This window comes from Rhinolophus sinicus, linkage group LG12 (assembly GCF_036562045.2).
Source record: "Rhinolophus sinicus isolate RSC01 linkage group LG12, ASM3656204v1, whole genome shotgun sequence".
NCBI lineage: Eukaryota > Metazoa > Chordata > Mammalia > Chiroptera > Rhinolophidae > Rhinolophus > Rhinolophus sinicus.
The window spans coordinates 4,739,222-4,758,245 of NC_133761.1; the positions used below are offsets into that span (position 1 = coordinate 4,739,222).

General features: G+C 38.9%; 1 protein-coding gene across 4 annotated transcripts in view; it reads right to left on the reverse strand.

Moving 5' to 3' along the window:
- Positions 1–19,024, reverse strand: part of KHDRBS3 (KH RNA binding domain containing, signal transduction associated 3) — a 150,775-nt gene that overhangs the window by 95,213 nt on the left and 36,538 nt on the right. For all 4 annotated transcript variants that reach the window (XR_002136731.2, XR_002136730.2, XM_019724292.2 and 1 more), the window contains exon 2: positions 10,847–10,965. Coding sequence is in view for 2 of the 4 variants with exons in the window: in XM_019724292.2 (XP_019579851.2) it covers positions 10,847–10,965 (119 nt within the window). In the remaining 2 variants the exon portion in view is untranslated. The remainder of the gene's footprint in view (positions 1–10,846; positions 10,966–19,024) is intronic.

A 19,024-nucleotide genomic window follows, 5' to 3' on the forward strand; every position in this document is an offset into this window, starting at 1 on the left:
GATTATTCATCTCGCCACCCCCGAATGGACCACGGTCGCTCTTCCCGGGTTAGGAGGCTGAGCCGGCCCCGAGCCCAGGGAAGGGGCAGCCCCACTGTGTTCTCGCTCATGTCCACGGCGTTTGTAGCAGACCTTCAGTGCAGCTGCTTTAGGTAAGTTTCACGAAAAGTAGGTAATGTAGTCCGTGACCCCATAACCTGGCACATGCAACAGCTATGTGCCCCAAAATACTGAGAGCAAATGAGTCATTAAAACCTGGTGACACCTTCCGCACTGTGAATTCATTCCCCTTTATTTAAGGACACTATTGCAACGTGCTCACAATTGCATGGCACTTACGTGAACCCCGTAAAGGTACTAGCGTTAATCAACGTACTAAATATTGATAAAGTTTAGTTTCTTGAATAAGCACGGTCTGTGGGGCCAGATTTCTGGGATGCAAATGCCTGTTACTTAATAATCGTGTAGACCTCTAAGCAAGTTATTTAACTTTTCTGTTCTTTAGTTTGTTCATATGTGAACAGGATATAACCATGCCCTCCTCCTAAAGTTCTAAAGATTAAATAAATGAATACACGTAAGGTGCTTAGCATGGTGCCTGACACGCAGAACAGCACATGCTACATGTACACATTGAAACAGACGTTCCAGCATATTCTTCTAGCACCCGGATGTACTGTTGTGCATACATTCGTCTTTGGAAAACATCCATCAATCATTTGCTTTCTAGACTTTACTGGGGAGAAATAATTAAACTTTCAAGGAATGGCTTTGGTTTATAATCTGCACCCTCATCTAACGCCTGCCCAAGGGCAAAAATGTGAAGGTCTGTTTGACCTTCTCTGTAAAGGAAAGGCCAGATCACTACTTTTATCAGCTCCATGGGACATTTCAGGTTCCAGTAATTTCACCACTAACACAGTGATTAGTTGAATAAATCCACATTTTAGTTGCTATTCAGAATACCGATGTCATGTGAATTACAGCAATGTCACAAATGCCAAACTCCAAGCAGCAGGAAACTTAAGAGCCAGCTTGGGACCATGACATTCACGTGAAATGGAGCAGCCTCCTCAGAAATAAGACACCTGTTTCCTGGGTAGTTGGTGATTGAATCAACCTCTGCGTAAGTGACAATAATTTTTATGGTTCTGACACTCATCTCTAAAAATAACAATCACTTTTACATGGCACATTGAATTTCCCAGGAATGAAAGTCATTCCAAAAAGTCATTTAAATCAATCATTCCTAAATTTTAAAAGGACTTCAGAAAAATAAAAGATCTTTTATAAGGCAGAAGACCTCCTCCTATATATTCTAATTGTTTATTTATTGCTATGTCATAAGTTTTTCAGGGCTCCTGCCTGGCTATATAAAATTCTAATGCCCAAGTATAGCACCGAAGCCTTTCCAGGCTCGTCACCACCGTTCCAATGAACGCTATCATCTACTATTCCCCATAATTAAATCATTCCTAGCCCAATAATTACTCTTCCTTTCCCTGATCTCTGCTTGTTCACAGCCTGGACTTACTCTTAAGGATGAAATTTAATGCCACCTATAATTCTTTTTCCAGAAATTACTCTCCCTCCCACCCTTAACTTTGTGTGGAGTCCCTCCACCTCTCTTGTGTTAATTCAGTCTGTACTCCATATGACTTAGTGAAATTTACTGTTTCTCCTGTTGGGTTATGAATCTCCCTAGAGAGTGATTAGGACACATATTTGATTCATCATTTTCCCTACATAACGGCTTCTCAATAAATACTTGTGGAATTGAAGTTTATTTTACCCCAAATCAAATGCCACTAGTCAACACAGTTTTTATTGATTTTCTTAGCTGCAGAAATTATTGCAACATATTAAAACTATAGATAAAAGACTATTATCTAAATTTAGTAGGATGTCAACCACAAATCACTAAGTATTATTAGTAGTGGTGGAGATTATTTGGTGTTGGTCCATTGATTGTAATTTAGCGCAGTATCTACTTCTAAATGGTAAACAGCCCAATTTATTGAGATATTAGCAACTCTAAAAATCAATGAAGTATACAGTAACTTTTCCAGGAGAGGGTATAAGCAAAATAAATACACACAGGTGTACAAAAGTAATAAACAACCTGAAAGAATCTACCTTATGCACTTTCTAGCTCTGTTTGCTCAAGGCTGGATTATATCCTTGCAAGGTGGGGCGGGGTAGATGGCAAAACAAATAAGACAAGCAATGTAGCCCACATAGAAACGAGATTGAAATTGTTAACTAGAAAATCCCAGACTGCGACAGCTTGGCTGCAAGCGTGGAGAACAGAATTGGGGATTTGAAACTGAGGCAGGAAACTGATCTGGACGAGAGGCTGTTACGGTAGCCTGGGTGAGGGATGACAGCAGTCTACATTAAGGGGTGGCCACGGGATGCAGAGACAGAGATGGATGAACATTTAGGAATAGAAGGGATAAAATGTATAAATCATAGTGGCTGCACAATGGAGGAGAAGCTAGTAGACAAAAATGAGGCACTGGTTTCAGACATGGGCACTTAGGGCACACGCCGTGTGTCACTCACTGAAATAAGGAACCCAGGCGAAGGGCCAGGTTTGCCCAGGAGAGGAGGGATGAGTTCACTGATGGGCACCTCAAAGCTCAGATGTGGGTGGGCTGCCCCAGGGGAGCTGTCCAGCAGGCAGAGCTGGGCATAACACAAGTGGGGGAGCTCCTAACCCTGACTTCCTCCCCTTCCGTAACGCTGCTTCTCAGGACCAATGTGTGTTACGTGTCCCTGGTTTCATGGAATTAGGTCAATAACTTGTTTTGATAACAGCTCATAGTTTGGTCCAGTGTATGAATTTCCGCTGTTCTAGTCCACTAGGCTGGGAGTCCTAGAAGAGAAGGATTAAGTTTTAATCCTTTATTCCCTATGTCTAATATCAGTATAGTCATGCAGTTTTTATCGATGCAACTTGGTGGTCCTCCAGGGGACCAGTAATCGGTCCTGTAATAGTCAAGATATCTAAGCCAGCAATATGTTCAAGGCACTAAAAATGTTTCTACCTTTTGGCTCAGAAATACACTTACAGATCTATCTTTCATCACCCCTCAGAAACTAAGCAGTAATGTGATAAAAGATTTCTATATAACAATATTCATCACAGACGTTAATTTCCAAATTCACTGCTCTATGACCAAAGTACATATACAGTACCACTTCTAGTCTTCTGAATGAAATGAGATTGTGGGGGGGTCTATACGTACCCAAATTTTATAATTATTCATTTGGGTAAATAAAATAGTAGTAATAACAACAAACCCCCCAAAACAACATGAGTAAATTATTTCAGGAACCCTTCAATATATACCTGGCTGTTTTTGGAGTCACCTTAATAAATCTAAGTTCAAGTGCTACTTTTTGGGTCCCAAATCAGCATGTTTAAGAAAATAAGGAAAAAGTCACAGCATAAGATGTGAAATCCCTTCACAGTAGTTTGAATGCTGTCGTATTTGCAAATACCAACTTAATGTAATGACAGCGGGACTGTGTGACACAGGATCCCGAGAGCCAGAGAAGACCTCTGAGAACAGAACAAAAGTAGCTTCTGAAGATGTGTTCCCCTCCTTTTCACTCATCATTTCACTTCCCTCCTCTTTCCACTCTAAGTGATGGGAGGGGATGACCCAGAAGGCAGCTGTGCACTGTGAACAATGGGCCCACACGCTTTCCTCAGGGCCTGTGATTCTGAGTGGATTTTCTACCTCATCACAGGGTCCCACGATTTAATGAACGCCAGGAGGGACACGCATAGTGACCTATAATAAACACATGTGTCTTCAAGGAGTTATATTTAATACCAGACTTCCTTGACGTCAACAAGTCTCAAAATACTCACCAGACAGCCATGTTAATTTTGGTAATGCCACTTATATATATTTTAAAAAACTGACATACAACTACATCAGCACTTTATATCTACAGGTAAACTGTCAATTGAACACAAAAAATAAAAATTATTTTCACATAAATCCTCTGGAAAAAATATTATGTGCCTCTGAAAATAAATTAGGACTCGCAGAAAAGGCCCATTTGTAACATACTGATATGACTGTCAAATAGTTACTACTTGAGGAAAATTTTAAAGTTGTGATGATTTCTATGGAATGGGCTTCTACCTAAGCAGTAAATTCATGAGTTTTGAATGGTCTGCAACACGCTACAAGGGAAAAATGCAAGCCAAGTTTGAAGTTTTCCCTGAGCTTTAAATCACATTCCAGGCAAGAACATGTATTGTAAGTTCTTCTCTCTCTCCAAGACCCTTAATCGAAGAGCGTCTGTGAGACAGCAAATATATATAAATTTAAAATATGCACATAATAGGAAAACACTTAATGTAAGAAACCATGTTGATTAATATAAGGTTACTGAAAATAGTATGTACACATTAGAATGCTTAGAGATGAAAAACAATGACCAAATTAAGAAATTCAATAAATCTAATCTAAACCTATAGAATTTAACTCAGTACAATAAATCTTGAAACAAACAAACAAAAAAAACATAACTACAGTATAAAGATATCTCATAAATTAACTTTCTCAGGCACCTTTTTCCCTCAAAATATAAATCTTTTTTTATCCTAATTATAAAAGTTACACTCAGTTATTGCTGATACAATAAAGTACAGAAACATGTAAAGTAGGAAAAAAAAAAAGACATAATCCTACCCTCCAGAAAATGACTACTGTTAAGATTCTCATTCGTTTTGTTTTTTTTCCCCCAAATAATCGTCTAACTGGGATCCTATCTGTTCTACACGTTGGTTTTTCTATTTTATTTAACGATATAATATAGACATTTTACCACAGCAGTAGAGCATGTATGTAAAACGATACAGAGACCAAACTTATTGAATTTCCTATTACAACTCCCTTTCTAATGGTGCAGAAGCATTCTTTCTTCACCCTCGCCTGAGTATACACATGGCGTTGCCTCTCCTGAAACAGTTCCCAGTCATTAAACACAAGCTCTAAAATAGCTCAAATACCACTTCCTACTCCAAGCTCACAGACCCATTGGCCAACCCTACCCCTTCCTCTGCGCCCTTATCACTTTAGAAATCCTCATAAAAATCTGCACATCTTATTGAAATGAACCTGTTTAGCCACACAAGATGGCCCCTAATTTCTCAAATGCTCTCTGTCCCCCACACACACTGCTGCCCTGTCACGACCACGTTGACCTCACCCTGTCTTACTTCTGACCCTTACCCAGCCAGCTCCTTCAAGATGGCCACCTCGGGAAAGCCTTCCTCCTCCTCCCATCTTCTTAGAGCACTCCAACACGGAACTTCTCACGCTGCAGTATACACATTAATTACTTTATTCATCTGCAGGCCCCACAAAACTGAGAGCTTCTTAGGACAAAACAACCTGTCTTCAGCACGTTTGTTTTCCCAGCACAATGCCGAGCTCAGAGAAGTCCCTCAATAAATGTGAGGTATGTGAGCGGATGGATAGATTCGCTGAAGAATGAACCAGTGAATGAAAAGATGAATGAATATTCAACCTAAACCACAAGGCATCTGTAGGACCTCAAAGACAGAGCACCTTGTTCCAACACTGAGTTGCCATTGATATTAACTCCATTGTATCTAGTCACTGCTCAGGGCCAAGGAAAACGGTGGAGAACAATGTCCACAGCTTCAAATCTTTTTTTAAAAAAACACACCATAAAACAGTGTTTACTTTGAGTCTCACACTTTACAAGCTCAGACATACAACTCGAGAGAGTGAATCTACTTTAGGTCTGAATGCTAAAACACTCGTTCAATGGTGTGCCTTTCATAGAGTGCTGAAAGAAGGGCAGAGCAATTATTCAATTAATGGCGATCATTTTATTGGATGCAGTTTCACAAACAGCACTCTGTCTCGCCCCAGAAGCTGAAAGAAGACAGTCAGCATCAATCCACATCAAGCTGCCCTCTGCCCACTGCTCTTCCCAGGGCCAAGCATTGCCAGCTTCTTCCGCTCAGTCTATTAACTGACACCAGCATGAAAGCTTTTTCTTAGAACTGATGGAAGTGCTATATTAGCCTTTTATACAAGGCTGGCTTGAAACTTGCATGCTCAATTATGCTAAGCAGAAATATCCTTTTTCAGCATTCGGAAAGCAGTAGATTTCTAAGTAGCCTCCTTCAGACATTATAAGTACTTGAAATGGACTTTGTTCTCTGTTAGACACAGAAATTTTAATTTGTCTTCCCCTACTCTCATCACAGCTGACACTAACAAACAATATTTGAGATTTTATTTCACATACTTACACACAATAGGCTATTAATTATAGATTAATCATGTACTAGATTATGAACTATTTGAAGACGGGCAGGGTCTGCTCATCTTTCTATCTAGTGCATATTGAGCATACAGTGTACTGAGGTTTCCATAAGCCATCCTTTGTTTAGTAGTGACTCTATGAAATGTTCACAACACAGTTTTCTGTTACTAAAAAAGTATATCCTGAATTCTGCAAGTACGGTTGAGTAAGCTTCTAACATGCTGAGTGTCTATAGATAGCAATTATGAACTCTTAAACTCTGAACAAAATATAAAAACCAAGCCTGTGGAGAATTACCAAAAACAAGGAGATTCTGGAAGGGAGTCAAGACTTGGAAAAAGGCAATGACCTGGGTGAATTTGCTGATTTTAGAGCTTTTTGCCTGAGTAGCAGAGTTGGGGAAATCATAGTGCTGAAATGTAAGGAAGGAATACTAGGAAAGACGAAGTTAGAGTTGGGAGCCCAAAATTTTGTGAGTAAAATCTGCCAAAATCTCTGGCTGACTTTTGAAACAGGTATGCCAAAAAATACATGCAAAAGTCAAACTAAGAACTGAACTGAGACCTACAAACTACAGACAAAGTGTGCAGTCTGAATGCAATAATATCAACATTCCTCAGAGAAACAGAACGGAACCCAGAGTTTCTACAATATAACACTCACAATGTCTGGTACACAATTCAAAATTACTCAACAGACAAAAAATTGGAAAATGACTCATTATCAAGATAAAGGATTATCAATTCAGGTCAAGTCTAAGGTGATTAAGATTTTGAATTAGAGGCTTAAAGCATCTATTTTAACTTTGGCCAATGACAATACCTGCAATGAATAAAAACTAGAAAGTTCCAGCAGAGAAAAAAGTATTTTTTTTAAATTTCACATACACATATTTATACATAAATCAAATACAAATTCTTCAACAGATCATTACAACACCAGATAGAAAATCTTTATCTGATGGGCTTAACAGAGAATAAAGACAGCATAAGAAAGAATCAATAAAGTTAAGATACAGCAGTAGAAATTATCCAATCTGAAAAATAAGGGGAGAAAAATCCAACAACTAATAACAAAAGTGAACAGAGCCATCGGAACCTTTTTGAGAATATCAAAAGGTTGAACATATGTGTAATAGAAGCCTCAAAAGATGGGGAGAGATAAGGTCCAAAAAAACATCTGAAAAAGCAATAGCTGAAATATTATGATGACACGGACAAATCCCTTGCAAAACACATACAGACAAAAATTTCAAAGAAGATGAAATAGAAAATCTAATTAGTGACATGTCAATTAAACACACTGAACTCATTATCAAATCCCAGGCCCTGATAGCGTCATTGGTGAATTCTATCAAATGTTGAAGAAGAAATGGCACCAAACTGACACAAATTCCTTGAAAGATAAAACAGGAAAGAAACACTCTATTAATTTTATGAAACTAACACATAACACTAACACCAAAATCTGACAAAGGTATTACAGCCAGTATTATGCATGAACATAGATGCATCTGAATCAAAAAATATATAATAATAATAATAATACGTCATTACCAAGTAGGGTTTAATCCAGGAATGCAAAGTTGGCTTAATTTAGACAAATCAATTAATAAAATTCACTGTATTAACAGTATAAAGGAGTAACACCCTGTGTTTATTTCAACAGATAAAACAACATTTAATAAACATCACCACCCCATCGGGATCAAAGCAGCAAAACTGAAATAGAAGAGAAATTCCTCGACCTAATAAAGGGCATCTACAAAAAAATCCTATGGCTCTTACCATTCCTAATGATAAAATACTGAATGTTTTCCACATTGATTGGGAACAAGGGAAGAATGCCTAATCTCTCCACTTGTATTTGAGTTTTATACTTAAGATCTCTGTCAATACAGTAATGCAGGCCAAATAAATAAAAAGCATACAAATTGGAGTGGAAGAAGTAAACTATTTATGCAGATGATACGATTATGTGCATAGCGTATCCTAAAGATTATAAAACAACTTACTAGAACAAGTGAATTTAGCAAGGTAGCAGAACACAAGGTCAACGCACAAAACTTTATATTAGAAGAAAAAATAGGAAAAAAACTAAAATATTCATTTTACAGCAATGTTGAAAACAAAATACTTAGGAATAAGTTTGTCAGAAGACAAATAAGACCTTTACCCTGAAAAGTACAAAATGTTGCTGATAGAAACTTAAAATCTAAATAGATGGGAAGATATACCATGTTCAAGGAAGGGAAGACTCAATATTGTTAAGATGTCAAATCTCCCTAAATTGATCAAAAGATTTAATGCAATGGCAATCATAATCCGGGCACAAGGTTTTGGGAAAATTAATAGAATAATTCTTAAATTTATACGGAATTGCAAAGGACGTATATCAAAGAAATCCTGAGAAAGAAGGCTAAAGTCGAAGGTACTAACTACATTGCTTAACTTCACGTTTTACTGTAAAAAGCTACAGGAATAAAGACAGTACTATACCAGCATAAGGATCCACAGAAGTATTGATCAAGTGCAATGAAAGAGAAAGTGCAGCAATATACCCTTACTTGCATAGTCATCTGATTTTCATCAAAGGTGCTGGCACAATCAGTGAGAAGGAAACATCTTTCAACAAATGGTACTGGAAAAACTGAATATTCGTATGGAGAAAAAAAATGAATTTTGACCCTCTATCTCAGAACACACAAAAAAATTACTTTGAGATGCATCATAGACCTAAGAGTAAAAACTGTAATGATAAAGCTTTTAGACGAAACACAGGAGACTAATTTTGTATTTTATAAAGGACTCTAACATTTCCTTGAGGTTGGCAAAGGTTTCTTAATTGGTAAAAAGTAGTAATCATAAAAGAAAAACTTGATACTTTAGACATCATCAAATGTAAAATCTTCTGCTTATCATAGACTCTGTTAAGAAAATAGTAGGCAAGCCACAGCCTAGGGGTGTCCAAACTTTTTTCAAGGTTTCTCACCAAGGGCCATATGCGGTAAAATACACAAACAGCCGGGCCACTCACTTGAGATGAAGTACGTATTGCCTCACCTGGTTTATTTAAGTAAACTAAATACATTTTTGGAATTTGTTGGCCCACGGGCCGCAGTTTGGACACCCCTGCCATAGACTGAGCCAAATATTCACAAAACACATCTTTCACAAAAGATTTGTATCCAGGGTATACAAAAAAGCTTCTACAACTCAATGATAAGAAGACATAAAACCCATTTAGAAACAGGCAGAAGATCTAAAAAGACACTTCACAGCATAAGACTAATGGCCAAGAAGTACCTGAAAAAGGACACAAAGTCCTTAATCATCAGGAAAATGCAAATTAACACCACAGGAAATACCAATACACTAGCAGAATGGCTAAAATTAAAGATACTGATGACGTCAAACGATGATGAAAACAGGGACCAACCACAACTCGCACTCACTGTTCCGGGAAACGTCACAAGGTACAGCCACTTTGGGGAAATCATATGGCAATTTCTTGTAAAACTAAATACACAGCAATTGAAATCCTAGGTATTTACTCAGAAGAAATGAAAACATGGTCAAGCAATGACCTGCTTGAAAATATTCACAGCAATTTAACTTATAATAACCCACAACTGCCAGGCAATGGATACATTGTGGTATATTCAGGTAATGGATTATTACTCAGCAATCAAAAGGCATGAACTACTGATACATGCAACAGTATGAATGGATCATGGAGATGGACACTCAAAAGAAAGAAAATAAAAAAGAAAAACAAGGTAAAAGGAGTATCAATTCACGCCAAACCCCAGGTGAGCAAGATTTTAAAACTAGAGGCTTTAAAGCACCTTTTGTAATTGTGCGCCGTGACACAAAATAATATGTGCAATGAATGAAAAATACAACTCTTTATGTAGAATAATTAGGCGAAATAATATTTTGAACATGTATGTGCTAAACCCTGTGCTAAGCATTTAACGTCGATAATCTTATTTAATTCTTAATCCAATCTCTCTTACAAATGAAGAACCTAAAGAAGAAAGAAGTTAAAAAAAGTTGTCCAAAGTCACACTGCTAGTATGATTTGTAAGCACAACTTTTTATTTTTTCATTTTTTTCTTAGTTTCAGGTGTACAGAACAATGCACTCGACATGTACACCGCTCACAAAGTGCTAACCCCCTCGCCCAATCTACTACCCCTCTGATATCCTATCTATCTGTTACAGTTCCATTGACTCTATTCCCTATGCTGTGCTCCACATCCTGTGACTATATATATATGAAATTATAGTTGACATTGTAAGCATAACTTTTTAGGGCTCCATAACTCACACTAAAGTCAAACAGAAAAAACAGAATCACTAACTAAGCTTTCCATTAACTGTAAAAGTCTGGGTGTTGGGGGGGAAGCTGCGCTAAGGCAAAACCCCTCAAGAAAACAGCAACGGAACATAAATGAAACATGGACTCCGCTGTGACTAAGCCGGCAGCACCTGCAGTGGCGAGCAGCCCGTCTTACCTTAGGAAACTGTTTCACAGGAATTAACACCTTCTGTCCCAGCTTCATATTCTTATTGATCACCACGTCAATGTACTTTTCTTCGTCCTTTCCTTCTCCTTTTTGAAACTTTTCTATTTCTGTGGAGGGAAAAAAAAAAAAAAGATAACCATGAAGTGTATGGCTTACAACTCCAGAGGCTGGGAGTTTTCGGTAGTTCTATTATGGCATGAAATCAAACATAGAAAATACGGACTACTAGATTGCTACAATTCTTTCAAGTAATGACATATTTCCCATTTCATCAATAATTCTTCACCAGTTCAGTGGGGGGAAATGCATGTACCATGTCTCTACAAAGTCAAGTCTCAAGTGCCCACGCTAATGACGGGGAATGAACTAGCTAACAAACACACAAGAACATAAAAATAAGTTCCCTGGGGCCTTCTGAAATCCCCGAGAAAGGCTGACCAAAGAGCAAAGAAAAGGCAGAATGGTTTGTCAGCTCAGTGTTACAAAGCACTGGCATCTCTATTCATCACCCTGCCTTGCTCTCCAAGGCTTATCCCATCAAGAATGGATGCTTCAGGATGCCATTAAAAGTGCTAGATGACCTCCCAACCACATCTTCCCTCCTCACAAGTGACAGGGATCAACCATAGGTCCATGTCTTGGCTAATGCACTTTTCTCTATCTGGACATTATTTTGATTATTTCAATTGCATACATCTCTAAGATTCAACCACATTAAATGCCACTCTTTATGTGCGACTGTCCCTTTCCTCGATGGGGTCAGCAGGCATGGGAGAATCGATCCCTGCCACCCTGAGACACGCAGCACTTACGCACAACTCTACTGGAACTCTGCTACACAATGCTTGTGTCCCCAGCACATTGTATACTGAAATCCTAACCCCCAACGCTATGGGATTAAGAGACAGGACTTCAGGAAGGTAACTGGATCATGAAGTTGGAGCCCTAACAGTGGGATTACTGCCCGTGTAAAGGAGACCCCACAGAGCATGTTCACCCCTTCTGCCATGTGAGGCTACAGCGGGCAGACTGCCATCCATGAACCAGGAAGTGGGCCCTCACCTGACACCAAGTCTACAGGTATATTGACCTTGGGCTTCCAGCCTCCAGAACTGCCAGAAATACATTTCTGTTGTCTATAAACCACGCAGTTTATGGCATGGTTACAGCAGCCTGAGTGGGCTGAGATACTCTCTCACCGGAACATAAATTGTTCTCTTAGGTAACATCTGTTTCTTCATTCAAAAAACATCTACTAAGCACCGACTGTGTGCAAGTTCCAGATCTTGGAAAACATTAGTATACTGTTTCCTCACATTATCGCCTATAGCATTTGGCTGTACAAGAGGTAACCAAATAGGTGACTGAAAGAATGCGTGCATGGACTGATCCCTCCATAGCCTGACCACAAGGTACCTAAGTTCTGAGGAGAAGAGTGAAGAAATAAAATGGAGTTGCTATGGTCAAGCTGCTAAATTACTAAAATCAGGTAGGCTGAGGCATGAAAAAAATGATTCCATTCTTGTTTTAACTAGCCTGAGAACTTAAACTCTTGAATTCTCCAGTTATCCCTGAAAGACGACAGACAGATACATAGACAGACAGATAGATGCTTATAGGTATATAGAGATATATAGATATATAAATCCCATAGATAATAACCCTTTGCTAATAAATGGCAAAGGTAGGATTTACCCCCAGGTTTGTCTGACTCTAAATATAGTGGGACACTGGAGTCTCTTCCACCGTTTTGGGGTTGTTTTTTGCTTTGTTTTTTTTTTTTTTAATGTCACATCAAACAGAAAATAAGATTTTCATAGCATCTTAGGATAAATGGAGAGTATGTTTAAAGCTGGAGGCTTCTGACATTGGGCTTCAGTCACCACTGAAGAATTGGGTGGGCTTTGATGTGTCTTTCCCATCCACGGACCCCCTCATTATGCTCATTAGCTCTGAATCCCCAACCTCCTTTCCTATATTCAAATGTGAGCCTGATTTCTTTCCCCTGTAGTGATAATCTTGGCATACATCATAATAGTGCTGAAAAAAGTCTTACTTACCAAGTCCCAGAATAATTTTGTCTTTAACAATGCATGGTTGAAAGTCAGTATATAGGTAGGATGTAATGAAAAATACATATTTTAGGTCTTTATCCCCAGTTCCTGGAACAGTGCTCCTAAAACCTTTGGGATTTCCTGAGTGATAGGAGTCCCTTTTGTTATTCATAATAAGCCCCTTTGACCCACATCAGAGTTTATGTTCACAGAGTGACTCCTGGAGAAGTGGGGGTCTGGGTGCCAGAAAAATCAACCCTGTAATTAGAAGGTTGCAAGTTTCAGCACCTAGTACTTCCACCATCTCCGGGAAGAGGAGAAGCTAGATACGGAGTTCAAATCATCAGTGAATAATGATTTCATCAACTATATCCACACAATGAAAACTCCATAAAAAAAAAACGTAAAAAGCAGAGGTGAAATAGCTTCTGGAAATACCTTTAGCATAGTTAGAAGATTCAACAAAATTTGGTATACTGAAACTTCCTAGAAAAAAAGAAAGGAATTTTGATGAACGTATATGTTTGTCAAAATTTAACTACCTATTTTCTTCTCAAGTAACAAGCATTTTATGATTTTTGAGAACTTATAACATATGCACAATTTAATACTCAATTCCATAATCAGAATTCAAGATGTTATTCCTTGCATCAGTGACATTTAACATTTGAAGTAACACGTACAGTCACAAAGATAAGATTTAAAAAATTAGAAAAAAATCTGTATTTTACCATATATTACATTAAAGTTTTAGCTATGTTTATGATTTTTAAAGGGGAAAATAAAAATGAAAAGAAACTATATATAAAAAACGAATTTCCTTTCTAGATAAACAGTCAACTTTGCAAATCGTACGTTCTAAAATACCTTGTTGTTACCTTAAATGCACTTTGAATTATGCTGAAATATAGTATTTCACTGTTTAAGATTTATTTATTTACTTATTTATTTTTTAAGCCTGAAGTCACATTAAACGTAGGTGGGTCTTCCTTCGTGCACTGGCCCTAACACACCACAGGAACTGGAAGGGGTCCCAAATTCTGTCACTGGAGTCAAACAGAGCTGGTTTCAATCATGGCCTCTGTGCCCTCCAGCTGTAAAATTCAAAACTGGTCAAAATTTTTATTTTTCTAGGTGCTGTTCAATCGACAATTTTGTATTTTCTACTTGACTGAGGATTTTAAGTAGTTTGATGTTTCCATGAATTGCAATAAACGGCAATGCAAAAAAAAAGGGGGGAACTGTACAGTATGACCTATGAAATCTGGAAATAGGTTTCTAATTTTTATGCCTGTCTCTAACAGGGAGTTTCCTCTTCCAAAACCCACAGCTCTGACCTTCTCTAGGGAAGGGGGAAGGAACCTGACACCCACCAAGGTGGATATAACCCTTTAGCTAATGGGGTTAGCAAATGAAAGCCAACCTGAGAAAAACTCCAATCAGATTTTCAAGGGCAAACACATAGGGAATTGGACTCACTAATCCCCAGATTATGTTTGTTACCAGACAGTTTAATGTACCAATGCCATCCCTCAGCTCAGAAATAATAAGCAAATGGGTGGTTAGGTTTTAGATAATGAAGGGGATCAAAATGCTATGTTTCCAAACCACGGACACCAAATTCCTGTCAGCTCAGAAATCTAGTGTCAGTTACAATGTCTTTTTTGGCTTTTGTTTTTCCCTTTCTTTTTTGTTTTTGCCTTGGTCCAGTACAGAGCCTTCTAAGCAAAGGCCACTTACATTTTTAGCCTACTGACTATATTAAAATCTACTAATACTCGCAAGGCAGCCAAATAATATTTGGATTTAAATGAATTAAATTTCCAACATAAAACATTTTAATGTGTCAATTTTCATTAAACCTGCTAAAATTCTCTCACAGAATCAAGCACATCTAGACTGACATTTTTCCTTTGTCCGAGCCACACCATTTCTGCGAATTTACCCTACAGATAAAGTACCTGGATAGATGTGAAATACGTACAAAGTTACCCGTTTACAACATGGTCTTTAATAGCAAAACGCTGGAAATCTCTAAATGTCCATCATCCACACAGTAAGAGAGCACTTTACTGGATCAGGAAACCATGGTCTGATAGGAAAAGGTCTCCACCAAATATACTGTTTCGTTCACACACATACACAGTGTTAAACAGTATAAGAATATATATTCATAGTCACTTGAATATGCACAGAAAATATCTCCCTAATTACATATACGAAACTAATAACAGTGGTTGTCTAATTGGCCTGGGGGGGAATGCAGTGGCTATGAAACAGGAATAGAAGAATTTTCACTGTGTCTCTCTTTACGTTGTTTTAAGTTTTTGAACTATGTGAATATTTTACCCTTTAAATTTACAAAAAAATCAATTTTTAAACAGTTACGAAGATTTATTTTTTTTTGAAACAGAATAAAATAAAAATGAGTGCATGCTTACATTCTGCATCTTGGCTGAAAAACCCAGAACTTTATTCTCTCTCGATCATCCATTTTAAGTTCTTCATTACACTGTTCTTTCACCGAAACTGAGAGGGGGAATTTACCTGCACTGCTTACCTCACTCGAAGCAACAGATGTGTTTCTAAAAATTCCATGTAAAATGGTTTATTTTGAGAATGCAGTGATATTTTAAATGCAATAGGGTTCACTTGGCGGGGAAGGGAGGACTAGATTCTATCCAAAAATCTATGATTACGTTATGATACACTGAAGAAATCCTACTAGGTGCTGCGACTAGAATACAGGGGATTTGGGGCATATAAACAGATAAATGTAATACACTGTACACAGTGCTACAGAAGAGGGACTAATAGCTTTGGAGTTTAGAAAAGGATTCAAAAAGCTAGCAAATACGTGCTGAATTCTTGAAGGGTAAAGAATGAAGTTTGCCAGGCAAAGAAGTGAGGAACTAATTCTGCAGTGAAGTAACCCTGTGGAACACGAGTTCACATTCATTCCTCTGATGAGACTGTACAGCTGATACATGGGGTTTTATTAAGATGTCATAACCGATTTGTTCCTTTTCCCTTTTAACCATATACAATGAAATAAACCAGACAAGTAATGATGGCAAATCCTGCGATCACAGAGTCAGTCAGTGAACAAGCGTAGACATGCGCTACCATTGGGTGGTCAACAGGTTTGCCGCTTTCTCTGCATAGGACCTGACCCTAAGTCCTAGGTTCTAGCAGAAAGACTGAACAGGTTCAAGGTGATAGGTGAGAAAGACGTGGTTCTCTCTGGCCAATGCAGAGAAGAAATGAGGACAGAAACATGAAAAGGCAGGCCAGGGGCTTAATGTCAAAACTGAGATACTAAGTTCAGTAAGGTACTAACAGGAAGGTAACCCAGAGCCATGAGCAGGGGCGTGACATGACGAGGGAGAACCTTAAGGAAAGGTAGTCTGGCAGTTGAGCAGAAAATGAAGTGGACAGAAAGTAGAGAAAGCAGATTAAAACACAGCTGGATAATAAAACAATCCAGACGAACAACCAGCGAGGCCCTAAACTAGAGGGTTTATCTGTATTGGAAATGGACAGAAGATGGATGAGAAAGGTATAAAGATGCAAGCCCGTCACACACGGGTGAAGAGAAAGCGTCGGCTGCTGCTGATACCCAATGAGAGCGCACGCAGAGGGGCACACCTGTGTCCCTCTCCCTCCTTCACTCTCCATCCCATAACCCTGACCTTTGATGGGCTCTAAACCACCATCCTCACCTGCCTGAGGCTTTTGAATTTGTTCTCCAAGATCAAACACATCTGTGGACTTTTTGCTTAGCAATCAATATCCTTCCTTCTCCTTGGTGTCTCTTCCTAAATTTCACTTCCTAGAAAGGCTGTCTTTGCATCCCCAGACTAACTAACCAAAAACCGCAGCATTCTACATAGTATGAAACTCACCACAGGTGTAACTTCCTACTTAATGTCTGTCTTCTCCAACAGATGGTTAGTTACCCCCTTTAACTCCTTTGCCAGGGCCTGGCACGTGGTAAGGGCTCCACAAGCACATGCTGGAAGAACGAATGATGGAAATGACTCACCATCACCAACAACACACATGCACACGCTCAAGAGTCCAACTCGGGACTCCAATTCCAACACATTCCCAACTTTCCTAGCACTTTCCACCGAAAGTCATAGAATACTTTGTCTAGCTAACAACCCAATCAAGCCTGCACTACACAGTGCTTCTGTAAGGGAAAATAAATGTCCTGGACAAAACAGGTCCAGGAAAGAATGTATTAACGAGCCAGTGAATCCCTAACTGAGCCCATAAGGAATGTATCCTTTAGTATCAGAAACTGTCAGCTGGGAACCCTGATACTCTGCCACTCCGCCTATTCCTGGAGCTTCTATTAAAGGAATTAAAAGGGGGTAACTAACACACAGTCTGCTCTTTCCCTGGGTGAATGATCCAAGGAAGGAGATTCCGGAAGGAGACAGATGATATTCAAACTGGGTAATCTGAAAGGAGTTTAATGAAGGGCCTTATATAAAGGTATGGATAGCCTAAAACAATAGCAACAAAGAACGGTGAACTGCTCTGGGGTTACTTAGAAAGGGAGGGGTCACGGCCCCAAGGCCTGAAGAATGAAGACACAGGAATGGAGAAGCAAGGCTGGGTGGCCAGGAGAGGTCACAGACATCCCCAGAGGGAAGGAGCCAGTCTGTGGTGACCTAACGGAGGAAGCCAAACAGAAGGAATGTCTCCCGTCCTGCCAACCTTCTGCTGGTGACCCCACTGGGTAGGCACTGACCCACCTAGCAGCCAGGGGGTGGGGGTGTCTGCTGATCCAGTCCTGGGGTCGTCCCTGTCAGCATCCTGGGCTCAGGGCAGCGTAGAGAGGTTAGAAAGAGGAGCCGGGATGGTAAAACGCAGCTCTGCAGCCCTGCACCTTTGGTAACCTGATTCTTTTTTCTTCAAGATTTTGATTAAAATATAGGTAACATACACTATTATGTGAGTTTCAGGCGTACACCATAGTTATTCAACATTTATAGACCTAAAGAAGTGATCACCATAATAAGTCCAGCAACTTATCTGACCATCTGACACGGTTCCACACTATCACAATATTACTGACTATATTCCCCATGCTGTATATCACAGCCCCATGACTTGTAAGGTGATTTTTTTTAAAGAGTTTCTGATGCCTCCTTTATATCCAAGAGCTTCCCTTGGAGCTTATCGCAAATGATATTACACAGCAAAATACTGAAAAGTAATGCACGTTGTGTTAGAGACCACTTATTACACCAGTGCTAAGTAATTACTATTATTATTTTGTTGACAATGATTCACCAAGTATAGGACTGTGTGTTTGACTTCAAATCTCTCTGTATTCTAATAAATCTATGCTCTCTCACCTCCACTTTGCAAAGTGAGACCCTGAAGATGCGGATGGCAGCCGCTTGCCAAAGCTCAGGCAGGTAGTAATAAGCAGTCGGGGTTCACACGGAACTGTATCAACATCAAAGCCCATCTCATTAGCTGTTCAGAGCTATTTAATAAAAATTCATAAAAGGGATAGAAAAGTATAACTGAATACTGCCAATCAGCCTGCACAATACAGTACCAGGGTGGATAGTGACACAGTAAACAGAACCCCCCTTCTCCAGGCACCTTAACTCTGTACAAACTTATTAAAGCACAGGACTCAGCCCGGATCCATAATGAAATGAGAAGCCCATGTCACAATGGTAATACCTACATGCTCAACATTCAGAAATCTATCTCAAAATAATACAACAGCCCAGTTGGAGGATTTAAATTGATTTTAAAAGATATATAAATAGTGTTCACAGCCATTGTAAATTCTATTTGACAGATTACTAAAATGTTACTGCGGCTGCTGGCCCGAAAAGAAATTTTTTAACCTCTAACATGACAAATGTTTTCACTAAGGAATTATTTTATTTAAGCAATCCAAATCTAACTGAACACCTATTAGATTCAAACCAGAGCTGAATACACTAAAACCTGCCCAGACTAGATTGATTCATACAGCTCATGATCTTGCAAATAATCTTCCATAAACAGAAATAAATGGGACAGCAGAATAGAAATGCATATCATTGTCTAATAAGAACAAACATACTCATCATAA